This window comes from Dermacentor variabilis, chromosome 9 (assembly GCF_050947875.1).
Source record: "Dermacentor variabilis isolate Ectoservices chromosome 9, ASM5094787v1, whole genome shotgun sequence".
NCBI classification, from domain to species: domain Eukaryota; kingdom Metazoa; phylum Arthropoda; class Arachnida; order Ixodida; family Ixodidae; genus Dermacentor; species Dermacentor variabilis.
Window position 1 is genome coordinate 88,464,418 of NC_134576.1, and position 15,233 is coordinate 88,479,650.

Here is a 15,233-nt window from a genome sequence, read left to right on the forward strand (position 1 = left end):
GAGCTGCCTAAATTAAGTCGATCGTTTTATTACTCGGCAGGTGTAACAACCCCAACAGCAGTGTCCTATAGAGCCAGATTTTAGAGCTCCTGGATTCACATTGCTTTTCTTTGCTATTGGCCACCAATCAGTCTCCGCGCGAAAAATTCCGACTTAACTCGTATCTCACGATGACTGTCTACGTTAATGCGGTTAGAATTCAAGCAATGTATCGATCGACGCACCGTATCGCCACCGCCGAATCGCGTCATGTGCGAGTGGCGTGCTGCAGCCAGGTTCCTCTCTCACGCTTCCTTCGCGACGCACTGCGCCGTCTAGCGGCGGGCACGCAAAGTCTCCCTTTTGCGTGGCCTCCGAGATTGCACCGGTTGCGAGCCGGTGTTTGCCGACTGGCGCTTACATTGTGAATTGATTCCTCGCTGCCCGGGGGCGTTTCTATCTCAAGCGCTAAAGTGTCGGGATCGCGTGCTTGAACCCGCCCGTGTGACGCGGGCTCGAATCCACCCTGCACCGGTTAAATTTTAAAGTTTTATTGAAGTGACAGCGGCATAAAGAGGCTGTATGTGTGGACAGATTGACGCAAATGGCTAAAGTATGGGCTAACAATGCTAATCGTAGTAGAAATGAATCCGTCCTCCATGCTTAAAACAATCGAATTCGCATTCTCTCAGCTACGTCCTTCACAACACAGCCACCGTGCAGATTGCATTAGTTGCGCCACTGTATACCCGTGACCAAAGTGCTTACAAGATGTCCGATCAGCAGCCTTTGGCCAGCTGTCGATGAAACGCGCAATTGAAGGGCATGAACGCATTGTGCCTATAGTGCTGAGAACAGCACTAAAGAAAACAGTTCCAGTTAAAGATTCTCCTAAACTGCGGGTAAGGTTACTCGCGTTCGTATAAGTCTACATGATGCACTATCAGCGTCAAATGAAACGTGAACGGCGGATTGCGTGGCCCGAGCATTAGTGAAGGTATAGTGCGCGCCGTCATCATCATTGACAGGCGCGCACAACCGGTTAGGCCGCTCTAAGAGATCCCCTTACAGTGAGATAATTTCGCTTCTCTTCTGGTTCCTATATTTGAAAGGGGGAAAAGAAAAACGAAAACAGGAGCTAGAATATTGCAGTTGATGGCGAGTATTGTCGCACAGTTCACGGAAACTATATAAGTGCTATCGGGCGTCAAACGGGAACAGCGGTGCGCGTGGTAGAGTTTGCACCGTCATCATGAGAGATAGATTCGCTCATGCTGTTTGCCCCTTGTGGAGCCACATCTATTCTTTCGATCGGCAAACCTGCGCAGCGCGGTATCGCTGGCAGCTGCGACGGTGGCCGGCGTCGGCGTGCCGAGCGCGTTTGGCTGTTTGACTGGTTTGACTCCCCAAACGAGCGCAGTGCGGCCGAACCGGATGCGTGTGCCTGTCGCTGGTCACGACTGGACAGAGCCCACTATATACCTTCACTAATGCTCGGACCACGCGCTCCGCTGTTCACGTTTCATTTGACGCTGATAGTACGTGCTAACGTTGGTACGTACAGTGCGGCCAATGTCGTACGATGCGCTTGTTTATATCGCCGAGCATGAACGCAAAAAAGTTTTATTTCTTTTTTTTTTTGCTTTGCGTCTGCATGCGCACTGAGCGGTCAGCATGGGTCAGCCGCTCTCGCGTCCAGTTCGATGATGACCGGTACGCGCCAGTTTCTTCTATCATGCGGTCGATTCGTCAGGCGCGAACTTGTTGCAGCGTGAATTTTTGTAGCCTACATAGAGGCGCCACGGGTGGAAACCTATAGGCTTCTGCTGTTCTTCCTTTTTTTCACTCTGTGGAGCCTGAGTTCGTCGCAGTTTTCAACGCGAGAGGGGCCAAAGGTAAGTAATTTTTTGTGCTACGCTGCGTTTCCAAATGGGCTTATACGAAGCGCAGGTATGTCTGTGTTAAGGGTATATATGCGAGCTGCCTGGGAAAAAGAAAGTATTTTGCTTACTCCAAATAAATGCGAGTTTCCTATACTGTGAGCCATCAACTCGCTAGTCATATTTGATAAATACGTACGTTTACTGCGTGAAAAAAATAACGAATTCCGGGGTTACGTCTTGTTTGTTGGGCTTGTAAGCGTTGTCGGACGATCCCACCGCTGGCATACAGTTGTAGGAGTTGCCGGACGGTCTCGCCGCTGCCACCATTTGTAAGGGTTGAAGGTCGTAGAGAGGAACTTCGGAGGAACTAGGTGAACAGGGCTTATTTACAGTATTTACATTTTAAACAAGAGATACATTCAACAGTCTAGCGTGACTCCCAAATGGAGCACGCAAACGAAGCATACAGCAAACGAGCACACAGCTCACGAGTACGAACACGAGCACAGAGCACGACGACGAGCACACCAAGCAGCCGACAAAAAAGAACCGTTCGACGTCATCGTCAACGCAGTCGACCCGCCGGTTGTCCATTATCTTGAGTCTTGAAAGGCGCGTCGGTTCCCCGAGCTGACTCCCGCAGCGCGGCCGCCGGGTGCCCATTGTCTTGCGCCTCTAAATTCCAGAGCTGCCTTTCTCCTGTAGTCGCCACGAGTGTCAGCAGACTGTGACGAATCCTGGGGCCCCCCGTACCGCAAAGCCCCCCTTTTGTGAGGGAAAGCTATTCTTGCTTTGCAGAAGGGTTGAAATCTGGGCCAGTTGGTACATACTTGAACGAAAAAAACCAGTCAAAAACACAAAGGACAAGAGGAGAGGTTCACACGACAACGAGTCGTTGTGGTGTGAACCTCTCCTTTTGTCCTTCGTGTTTTTGACTGGTTTTTTCGTTCAACTATTCTTGCTGCAGAGAGACCATGACGACCCGGCAAATCAACCAACAATACGTTGGGTGCCAAACGTGGCCCGCCCTGCTGTCGTCACCGATTCTCCGAACGAGGTGCATGGTGGATTAGCACTGTCGTCCTCGCTGGTTCCCCGAAGGGCGCCAGTACCGCGGGTCGATCGAAGCGATGCAGCGGGCTGAAATAGCTTTGCAGAGCAGTACCCCTGCAGGCCGATCCTAACAGGCTCCAACAAAACGGAGGGCGAGAGTGCAATATGCATAAGCGCACGCCGTCCGCCGCTTCGGGGTAGCATCGATCGTGTTCGGTCTCTTGTCAGCGACGTGCGCTCCTCACCATGTTTAAAAGCGAAGCGTGGGAACCTCGCCGGATTTCGTGACCGTGGGAGCTGTGGCCTGGCTGTTCCCTTGCCGAACAGGCCAACCAATCACAGCGGAGCACGCGCGCCACTGGGTTCCTTGCAGCACCACCAGATGGCGCTCGCCTCCGCATGGTCAGTGTTATGTAAATTTACTGTTAGAAAATCAGGTGTTATGGTATTCAATGAAAACAGTGAACACATGGTGGCAGTACAGGGCCAGGAAATACCTCGGGCTAGGAGCAAGAAACATTTAGGAGTGGAAACTCCGCTGTTTGCGGCGACCAGAAAAAGTCACATGCCCGCGAAGCCGTTATCGTGCTGGCGGCGCCTGGCGGCCTGGAAAGAAATCACCGCCGTTGAGAGCGCGCTGCCCGGGCGCTGCATTTCTTTTTTTCGCTGCGGCTTCAACGACGCGCCGCATGGCGCCGCCACTGTATATGGCCCCGTCGGCGCATACAACAATTGTGACCTTTTCTGGTCACCCGCGCTCGCTCGCGCTGACGGGAGTTTCACCTCCTATATGTCTTACTCCGTGACCTCGGGTAAGAGAATATAAATACCGCGGTATATGGATAAACGAAGGCAGTAGATATATGTAAACAAAAAAAGAACAATAACAGTGAACGGGAAGAGAAATGCAGCCATAATGAAGCACAGAGCGCTATGGGGATAAAATAGGTACGAGGTGCTCCGGGGTATGTGAAAAGGTGTAATGGTTCCAGGACTTACTTTTAGAAATGCGGTCGTTTGCTTGAAATCGGGGGTACAATCAGGACTCGATGGGAACCAAAGGTCAGTGGGTCGCCTCGCATTGGGCGCTTGCGGGAAGACTACAAATGAAGCTGTGCAGGGCGATATAGGCTGGACTAGTTTTGAAGTGAGGGAATCTCGCAGTAAAATTGAGTATGAAGAACCACTGAGGAATATGGAAGAAAGTAAATGGGCTGGGAGAGTATTGAGGTATCTGTACAGGAAAAACATTGATTCACAGTGGAGGATACGAACTAGGAAGCTTACCAGCAAGTGTGCGGCTTGTAGGGTGGGCAACACAGAAACAAAGAACGTCAAGCGAAAAGTCAGAGAGGCTGAAATGATCTCATCGGTGGCGGCAATGGAAAAGAAACCTGCTATGATTAACTACTTAAGAGGAAAAAGTGAAATCAGGAAAAACAATTTATGATAACTCAAAGGGAAGCTCATTACTTTTCCAAGCGAGATCGGGATGCCTTAAAACACGAAGCCATCTGGCCAGCGGTAGATTTAGGCAACACTGGCCTCCTTGAAGCCCTTGGGCTCAACGACAACAGGGGAAAAGTAAACATGTCTGCAATAGAGATTAGTAAGAGGCGATTGGAAGATTGGTTGAAGAAAAGTAGGGAAACGGCAATTAACGAAGACGTACAAAAGGAAAGTTCGCAATAGGGGATCAGAAAATGTGGTTGTGCGAGTTCATTGTGGCTTTTTTTTCTTTTTTAACTTGGGTAGGACATTAGGCAGTATAATAGCAAGAGCTTGGTGGCGCAATAACGCACCGCCGCGTTTCAAAGGGGACGCTCATAGCATCCATCCATCCATCCATCAGAAACATCAACCGGTCGGCAGTCGAGATAAGCAAGAGAGAGAGAGACAACTTCATGTAGTCGCCTGCAGAACGACACCATGACTAAATGGTGCCGTGACGCGGGCCCTGACGTCTTCTCAGCGGGTGGTCTCTACTAAACTCCAGCGCGTGTTACTCCCGCGGTCGGTCGCCCTGAGGGGCAACGTTCCGTCGGTTTCGCTCAGCCTTTGTCTTTCAAGAGCCGCCGAGACCTGCTGGACGGCCCAGGTTTGACTTTCGTGGTCGTAACATTCCGCGGCAGCCGCGAGTCGCGGCGGAATCGTTGTACTTGTCGAAGCCTCATTGGGGAACTTGGTGCAATCCCATAGGATGTGCGTCAGGGTGGCCCTCTCCCGCTGGCACACGCGGCACACATCACTCACATATAATTTAGGGTATAGATGAGTCATTAACACTGGGGTGGGTAAAGAACCAGTTTGCAATTGTCTGAACAGCACCGCCTCCGCTCGGCTCAGCCCCGGGTGCGGGGGTGGGAAAGTCCTTCGAGCCAGGCGGTGGAACTGTGTAAGTTCATTGAACGTTTAGAGTATTGGTGGGGAAAGAAAGTGGGAAACAAATTGATACGACCGGATCCGCTGTAGGCATGGGTAGTGATACAAGGTAGAGCAAGTTTGAGGAAATAAGATTATAGAGATGCAAACAAAAATGCCAGAGTGAAAAACATCTGCAATGTACCTGATTAAATTAAGCAGGCTAGGTGACCATGTGCCGCCCCCCCGTTTCAAAGGGGGTGCCAACAAATAATCGTTGTCATCACCACCGCGGCAGCGGCGGCGCGGGCCGTGTGGGGTACAGAAAGAAGAAAACCAGAAAGCTCGCCTTAGTGCATCCGAAGCTGCGCGCGTTCGTGTTTCGATTCTTTATGCACAGACAGAAAGCTTCGCTGTATATAGATTCCAACTCGTTGGACCCGCTGCAATCTTTTTCTGGAAACTGATCAGTTGACTTCCTTCTTTTGCTCTGGCTGTCCTTCATTGTCTCGCTCGTCTTCATTTCTTCGGCTATCTGCGGTATAGTGCAAGACAGTAGCGCAAGTTAATTCATCCCATTGCGATGGGTGAATGCAGTGTGTGTGCGCGTGTGTGTGCGTGCGTGCGTGCGTGCGCATCTTGACTTTTGTGGCATACCCAAACATCGTAAAAATACACGTGGCAACGGCTAAATCCATCCGTGGCTTACAATGATATTGGGCATCGCGAGGCATCCTGTGAGGGAACCTTCATAAAAGCATGCTCCGGCAACGATTTTCCAAGTTTGGCTCTGCCAGTTATTGGCTTGCCATCACACCCAAGCAAAGGCAGTTTGGCGTCTAATTTCCCAAGCATGGAAACAAACATTGGCGGCTGATAATTTGCTTCGCCTGGGCCTTCTGAGCACGCGGTCGTAGATGGCCTTCCGGCAGAGACAGTCGTTCGGTGCAACGACTAAGCTCTGTATCCCAGGAAGGCTAATGCTTTGCAGCCCTAATGGGCCAGGAGACGTCCATAGCAGGTGGTGCGCTGCGCTGTGGCTGGCTTTCCCTTGTCGCAAGTGCCTCAGGTTGGGTCCAGCGACTTGTCAAACTACGGACAAGTAAAAACCGAAATATCGGGCCAAGAATGACGAGCTTGCTTTGTCCACCGGGTTTTCGGTGTAGTTTAACCGAGGTACAGCGGATATTCGCACTGGTATTCAGTCATTGCGTATAAAGATATGTTCTTGAGAGTTAAACCAGCCAAAAGACGAAGAGACAAGTGGCGCCTGCTGCATCAAACTATCTAACCGTACTGCTCTAGCTCATATACTGTATAGGTTGCAGAAGGAATCGTGATGGTTATACTGCGATTACGCGCACAATGTGCGTAATGTCGTCAGTACGATCCTGAGCGGGATCGCGGTCAGTCAGTGGCGCTGCTTCGTCGCTGCTGACTCAGCGCGGCGACTCGTGCATATATGCGTGCACTCAAGGCAGTATGCGCACGCTTCGAGTGTGGTCTCGGACAAATGTCGAGGCGTTTTCAGGAGAGGATATTGCTATGCATCCGTGTCAGCTCGCTCAAGTGCAAATTATTTTTTTTGTTTGCCACAGGTACGCTCGTCACGATTCCCTTGTCGGCTATTTCCGTTCTCGAACGTCGTGCGCCTGACGATTTCCCGTCACGAACCTTGACGACGTGCATAACGCTCCCGACATGAATTACGTAACCGTCTTATCAAGGTAGGAGCCCCATGTTGGGATAGCGGGTAATACAAGCTAAGGCAGTAAATAATACCTGTATATGTAGTTAATACTATAGGTAATATAGTTAATAATATAGTTGTTCCTCGCATGCATGTAGATAGTGTATTGTTCCTCGCACGGTAGCGTGTTTGCACAGTAGCGTTGTTGCAGTATGGTCCTTACCTTTATAGTGCCGAAGCTTTGGTACATGCTTGCCATCTTCAATAGGTGCTCGTATTTTTACGCTGGCTGCTAATTGTTTGTACTTATTAGTTGCCCGCGATGGTATCAAATTGGTCAGGACACTTGTTCGTGTGCAGTGTTTGCGCTCCATGCAAGCGTCACGCGCATGTGTATATATGCTGCTATGCTTTTACAGCGAAGCTGCATATGCCTAGCGGATCCGTCCGTCCGTCTGGCGGTCGCCTGTACGCCGGAAACTGCTCCGGCGCAACCCCATGCGCATGCGCGAAGAGAGAGAGAGAGAGAGAGAGAGAGAAAGGAGCGCGATTAGCCAACACTACCTAGATCACTCCGATCCATGACGTCACGCTACCTGGCCCGAAATTTCCATTGACATGGCTGGCGTGATGAAAGCGGTGACGTCAAAAATCACTGTTGCCTACTCAGAAGTATCCTCATTAGATTCTATGGCAGTCGGGCCAGGTAACATGACGTCATGGATTGGAGCTGAAAAGGCCTTGTGCTGTCCACGTGGCGTTGGATTAGCCGCTCCAGTAGCGACGTCGTTGCTCTCCGTCGCAGCGGAGCGGGCGCGCAGCAGATTCTTTCCGGCTATGAAATGGAAAGGTCATGCGTCATACGTACTCCTAAGGAGCAGGCAGCTTTCGATCAGCAACGCCGCGAGAGGAACCGAGAACGAGCTCGTTCCTCTACGCCGTGCCACAAGAACATGCCCGTGCAGCCGAGCGCAAGCAGCAACTGCGCGTACCGAGGATCCGGCAGTCGACCAAGCCGTCGTTTAATGAACCGTCGGGATTAACCCAGTGGTACACAGCGGGGCCGCATGATTCCAGCTTTGCTGGTTAACCGTCTGTACAGCGAGCTTGGGCGGCGATTTTTTTTTGAAGAGTTGGTGAATGCAGTGCAAGGCATACGTGCGTGAGCTTGGGGTCGATAAATGATAACATCACTCTTTATTCAACGACGTACAGATATGGCGCTTTGGTGTCAGATCTGAGACACACCTGGAGGGAGAGAAGGCATGATGATTGCGAAAATTTACCAAATGTGCATTCAAATAGCTGGCGACGAGTCGATCACCAACCTATAAGATCAATCAAGCCGGACAGAATACTTTGCCACAGATTGTGGCTTGTCATCTTTACCGTCTCAACACATTCGTACACCATTCACTATATTTGGTGATAACAATCTACTCAATGGTTCGGTAACTAATTTCGTATTTATCATCATTCCCCTCGGTGTTCCCAGAGTTCTGACGGCTATTAAAAAAATATAGTGTGCGCGTTTCAAAGCAAAGAGTGAGTTTCAGGTACCATAACAACAAAGCATAAGAGGGCAATAAAATAATAATTACAACAGCAGAATGAAAAAATGTTCGTGGGTTCGAAATATCAATACATACATACATGGCATGCACTGCACAACACTCGCATTTCACGAAAACCAACATAATACATAAACGCTCCACGGTTCCTTCTGCCGCATGGAAGACTTCCCCCCCCCCCCCCCCCAGTTTGATATCTATCTCTGTACTCTGACGAAAGCTAGATAGTAGTGGTTACATCTACATTATTGCTAGCACTGTCCTGCTACGATCAGAATATGATTTTTTTAATAGCTAATTCCGGGTGTCTGTGTTACACACCATACGTGAAAAGCTTACTGGTTGCTTAACATATCCCCCCGAAGTTGAACGCGCGGCCAGAACTTCTTTAGCGGCACGGAGGCTTGCGGCAGCACCATTCCATGCTTGTGTCCACGCCATGGGGAAACTTGGGGCTTTCGGATTGCAGTGCGGCGAAATCACCGGTGGAGACGTGGGGACGGGGCGTCGCGCGTCTAGTGGTCGATGATGTTGGTCACTATCTGGACGTCGTCCTCCTTGTCGCCGTTCTGCTCGGCGCCCATTTTAAGGCCCATGGACAGGCCCAGGGCGAAGGTGTAGACGCGAGAGTCGATCACGAAGCCGTCCTCGCTGTATTCTGCAGTCCCCGTGATTGCGAGAACAAGAAAAAAAGTGCGTGAGGACTACCGTGTCCCGGAAACGAGAGTCTCCCCATTTTGCGCAATTACGTTTCCAACGATTCAACAACTGGATTTTTCTCCGAGGTTCGCCAACTACCCGGTCCTATAGCAACTGCGATACATCCAAAGCCTGTCCTGCGTATGTACCGGTTCCCGTCGCGTGGGGCTTTTTTCTAGGCAAGCTCCTTTCTCGCTACACGGGCACGCGTCGAGAGCCTCGACAAGTTGATGACGTCATGTAGGAGATCATGCCCGCAGGTCCCGCTGCGTTCTCTACTCTGTTGTCCCGGGAACGACGTCACAGTAGAGCGGTGCAGGGAGGACGGTGGAACTCGTTCGAGGGTGGCGATATGGACTTGTTGGTCGGTCATCATTGAAAGGTATCTGTATAGCGGAACAAAATAACACAAGAAGAAACGAAGACAAGCGCTAACTATCAACAACGCTGCTGATAGAAAGTTGATAGTCTACGTTCCTTCTTATGTCTATGTTTTGTTGCGACATACAGATACCCTTCGATGGAACTCGTTCACTCGAGCTCTACAGTCCTCCCTGCGCTCTTTACAGACGTGCCGGGACACCGCTTCTGCCGCCGGGGTCATGCCACGTGACACTAGACGAGGTCGAAGTTAGTAGCCACCGGAAGGAAGACGACGAAGTGCCTTAGTAACCGGGTGCTGCCCTCCATCTCGTGGGAGTTTTCTACACTCTAAAGAAGCATCCACCCTTTGTAGCTTATTTTGTCCCCAAACAATAGGTGGCGTCCAAATCCACGCCGCAGTGGTGGCGCCCTCTGGACAAAGATGCCGATCCCAGAGGCTACGCTTTGCCGGTCGCATGCGATTGCGGGAGCCGGTAACACATTTATAGGTGTCGCGTTGTGGACACCACCTATAATCGTCTATCTCGGACGCCTTTCGCGCGTTGTCGGCGTGACAGCGTTTTCTAGAAAGGAAATGCAAGCAATACAGGTAACGTTTATTGTTTGGCGACAAGATACGCCCCAAAGGGTGCTGGGCGACTTCCAAGTAACAATATTTTTAAGGGATTGAAAATGAGAATGTACAAGTTAGTGAAGATGGTCACTTCTTTTCGTTAAGGAACCACCAAAATAAAATTTTATTTCTATCTCTCTTTCGCTTAGGATTAAAAGTGTACGAAAGAAATAAAAACATTCCCGCAATGCATACAACAGGATGAACACGAGCTAGCTTCACGAGACTCAAGTGGCTAAACTTTGCAAAATTGCATGTGGCACAAATTTAACTTTACAATGTTTGCAAAAAAACTTTCATGAATAAAAACAAATTTGAATTCAAATATTTGTGACAACCCAAAGCACCAGCTTTCGTAGGTGCATCTATTTCGAGAGTTTCAGAAATATTGGGAAGTTTTTACATTGAAAAACATGTTTAGCATAAAACCATTGTGAGAAGTTTATCTCTTACGATTTCAAAGGATTCTTTAGCGTTTCCAGTTATTACAAACCAATGTGAAGACAAGGGAGGGCTTACCATTTAACCGCTTAAGAACGTCGTTCATGGGAACCTGGACAACTTCGTAGAACTCTGCAAAACCAAGTACGAAAATGCGTGAGCATCAGGAATCGTGTTGGTTCTGTATTTATTTTATTCCTATATATATATCACCAATTTTATAGAGAGCACTATTATAAAAAAGCACAGGGCGCTGGTAACTAATAGGCGCCATATCGCGTATGTCGGTTAAGACTTGTTAACGGCCAAAAATGCGCATCGTAATGACCTCCACATTTATTTTGACGAAGGTATCCGTTACTTACGAACAGTGTCCCAATGAAATTGCGACATAATAAGGCCGTGCTCTTGGATATTTGACCAGCCGTGTCCACTGCATGTGCGATGAACGCGACCTCGTAACATCCGAGTTAGTTCATTCACGTGTAAGGCAGAACTACGCGTGTTTTGCTTGTGGAACGACTCCAGAATGGATTATACGTTTTCGGCTGGCAAACTCTGGTCGACGGTTTGTAAGCTTTTGCGCAACGAAACGATGTTCTGCGCATGCTTAACGTAGTGACAGGCCCAGGTATAACGTCAGCGCAAAGAGCTAATGCACGAGCGATAAGTGTGTACGATCGACTACCCCAGTAGATATGGCCGATACGTATACGAAGAACTTTATTAAAGGGTCCCGAGAATCGCCCCCCTCCCCTTAGGGCGACACCGCGACCCGCTCCCACGTGGGGACAGTTAGGCCTAACCGAACCGCCGCATCGCAGGCTCTCTGGACAGCCCAAAGCAGACGACGGTATTCCGAGCTCTTGATGGCAGAGTTCTACTCATGTTCAGTGGTGTTATTATCCTGTCGCAACGAGGATCACCGCCATAGCTTGTGATATAAATTCCATGTACCCCCGCAGCTAGGACAGTGTGACCTAAAAACTTCCGGGAATAAACAGTGCATGAAGGCCAGACTAGGCTAAGAGCTAGTCTGAATCATCCTAAGGGTTATAGTGTGAGGTGTTGCGAGCTTTTTATGTGGTGGAGGAAAGATTCTTCTCTCCACATAGAAATGTCTTGCGAGTTCATTAAAGGTGAATAGAGTGTCACGGAACCCTTGGATATTTAAAGATTTAGATATCGTACTTAAAAAAAAAAGCGTTAGGATGGCCTCTCAAAATGTCATTCATATACTAACCTCCCTCGCCGAACTTCTGCTGGGCGTTGAGGTTGCGGAGATCATCGCCGTTGATCTGCAGAGAAGAGCGTCACAGTGTCGGTAACACGTCTTTTGCTCAAGCAACGTATCTCAACAAAAGAAGGCACCCAAGAACTACAGAGGAAAAGATGAAGACAAGCGCCACGACAAGCCTGCAGTTTCGTTCGACGGAAAGACCACGTGTGCTCAGAGTCAGAACATGACAAATATTAATTACTTTAACTTAAACTGAAATACTAGCTAAATGACGATTAGTCGTCAATTAAAGTTTATACTTAGTGGACATTAGCAGTTCTAAACCGTTTGATCGAAGAATTTCATCGACGATGATAGCAACTTTATTGTACCGCCGGATAAGGCGGCCCCCGTCCCCGGGCCGTGACCACCGCGATTAGAAGCAAGCAAAGAGGTCTTCACTCTTCGCGGCTTCTTCCGCCAGGCGGATGGCGTGTTGGTGTGGGTTGATCAGTCGTCGTGTCGTTCGCGACATTCAAAGCAAAAAAAAAAAAACACTAATTCTGCTCTGGAAACGAAGATGTTCGTCGCTACAGGAATGGTGTTATGTATAATGGCGCTGACTGTTATTGCTGCTAATTCGGGCATGCATTCGCTGGGAGTGCTGCGATCGAACTGATTCCACACAGGGCAGATTACTTGAGCAAGGAGAGCATCTCCAGACTAACGAAGGCGATAATTGCGAACTTGGGCCGTTTTACCGCAGGTGCTTTTCGATCGATTAACTTCTTCCAAAAATTCTTCGCGATTTAAAAAAAATGATTGTTTACTCGAACGGCTGATCATGCGATCGCCCAGCCCTAACATGCATCAAAGTTTATGGTAAACACGCGTAAAGAAATACGCAGTGAAATGGAAACCGCTTCATCACTTAAAACATTTTCATCGGTACTTGAACTCCTACGCATTTTGTGCGTTCCGCGCGATTAATGGCTCATTCTTACACAGGTACACGCCAAGTCGCTCGAACTTGGAAACAACCGCAAAGCTTTTCCATTCGCCGCTGCACCGTCGATTGGCCAGTCGTCGTCACGTGATCGATTCCCGCGATAAATGGTTCACGCCGCGACACAGCGCACGCGCAGTGACTTTAGGTACAGGGCATTAGAACGTTTTAGAATAGGGGGCGCAAGTGACTTGCGTACGCAAGTATAGGGATCGCGGCACTGCGCATGCGCAGACACCTACGTCTGGGTCTGCGCATGCGTAGTACCGTGGCCCCTAGTTCTGGCGTACGGAAGCCCCTTGCCGTACCCTGATCAAAAGCTCTCTGCTAGCACTGAAGGCATCGGCAACAACGCAATGTCCTCACCTCGACCGACACGAGCTTCGTGGTGCACGCCGTGTGGACAGGGTCAGAGGCCGTCACTGCGGAGGTGAAAAGGCAGTAATTAGGCCACTGGTCAACACAGCTGTCTATAAATACCAACTTAAAAGCCTCTAGTGGAAAGGAGAGAAGAAGGGGAACTGAGGGACTCGGTTCTGGTTAATCGAGACCACGTAAAGCCAACGGACAACTAAGGAAAGCATCGGGGAAATTACCCCGTGGCTTAAATTGAAATGTGGAAAATAGCGAAGAAAGGGGAAATGGAAGTGGCCGATAACTTGTCACTGGTGGGAACCGAACCCACAACCACCGCATCACGTGTGCGCCGCACTACCAGTTGCGCTACGGCGACGGCCATCAATTCATTCACCAACTTGGGTGCTTGCGTTTTACTATAGATATAGCCCCAGGAGTGGTAGCCAGCGCCACTCAGAGCCAAGGCGGGCGGATGCGCGAGCATCCATATATATATATATATATATTTGCCCGATGGCGTCACGTAACAAGTGATTTCAGGAGAGCGCACACACGTGGCTAACAAACCCTCGCACGCTGCATATAACGACATCCAAGGCTGCCAGATCCGAGACCCTCGCAATGAATGAAACGAGAGCAGAGGGTGACTCACGAGGGCTCGTCTTCTTGAGGCCGGTACAGGTGTAGCCCGTCTGCGAGTTGAGCCGGCGCAAAGCCGCGGCTTCTGACGTGGAGTCTGGCGGCTCGACGACGCCTGCGGGAAAAGAAACAAGGCACACGTGGAAGATGGCGAACGCGGTCGATCGAACGCGTCAGTACATAATGAACGACAACTTTTCGACTGGTGCCATAGTTTCGTACGACATCATTCGGTTTTACTGCACTGGTTTCAGCACGAACGACAACCTAGAAAGGGTTGTGCAGATGGTACTTTTTATTTTTGACACCGAATTGAATGTGAATAGAATAGTGCCGAGAATCGAATATTTTGCGAATACTTCACAATTAAAAGCAAGATGAGCAAAACGAGAACAAGGCGAAAGCAGGAGCCAACGTTTCGACAAGTGGACTTGACGTTTTCAAGACAAGTGGACTTGCCTTCTTCAAGGCTTTGAAGAAGACAAGTCCACTTGTCGAAACGTTGGCTCCTGCTTTTACCTTGTTCTCGTTTTGCTGAACGTCTTGAAATTCCATCTCGCGCCTTCCCAGTTTTCCCCACAATTAAAAGCAGTCATTTTCGTGATTAATATAACGTGATGTTCAATATTCCAGTATTCTTCTGTTTTAGCAAGTTTCCTTCACACCAAAATGCACGTCATGAACCGTTTGTTTATTGAAAGTCTAAGTGGAGCATTGGGAACAAATCGGCAGTTTGTACGCATATGTGGGAATTTTTCGGGCAGGGAAAATTACCGCGGTTTAGAAGCGAAGGTCTGGTTTCCTGAGCGATGTACGCGTGCTCCACAATACCCTGCCGTGGTTGCTCAGTCGGTATGGTGTTAGGCTGCTGAGCACAAGGTCGCGGGATCGAATCCTGGCCACGGCGGCCGCATATCGATAGGGGCGAAATGCGGAAACACCCGTGGTGCTTAGATTTAGGTGCACGTTAAAGAACCCCAGGTGGTCGAAATTACGTACCAGAGTCCCACTACGGCGTGCCTCATAATCAGAAAGTGGTTTTGGCACGTAAAACCCCATAATTTCATAATTTCATTTCCAAAATACATAACTTCTCGAACTTTAAGTCTGCTATGGCCGCCGGGATAAAAATTTTCGCGTTTTTACTCCAATTTTATGTTTGCTTGCAATGCACTGTCTACGAGACTGAATATATTCTAAAAATATTTGCATTTACAAATTACGACTATTGGATTCGATTCCTCATTAGAAACATTCGCACACGTCTACACTAAAGACGAGCCGAGAAGGACGATTGTGCGTACTTATCCTTCCTTGTGCTGTAGTTTTTCGTTTGCA

The 15,233-nt window shown here is 49.3% G+C and overlaps 1 protein-coding gene across 2 annotated transcripts in view; it reads right to left on the reverse strand.

The window, feature by feature from the left end:
- Positions 1-8,140: 8,140 nt before the first annotated feature.
- Positions 8,141-15,233, reverse strand: part of LOC142557094 (ADP-sugar pyrophosphatase-like) — a 35,938-nt gene continuing 28,845 nt past the window's right edge. For both annotated transcript variants that reach the window (XM_075668695.1, XM_075668696.1), the window contains exons 5-9: positions 13,909-14,010; positions 13,266-13,321; positions 11,918-11,972; positions 10,753-10,806; positions 8,141-9,195 (exon numbers count right to left, since the gene is read on the reverse strand). In XM_075668695.1, the coding sequence (XP_075524810.1) occupies positions 9,053-9,195; positions 10,753-10,806; positions 11,918-11,972; positions 13,266-13,321; positions 13,909-14,010 (410 nt within the window). In that variant the 3' untranslated portion in view covers positions 8,141-9,052. The remainder of the gene's footprint in view (positions 9,196-10,752; positions 10,807-11,917; positions 11,973-13,265; positions 13,322-13,908; positions 14,011-15,233) is intronic.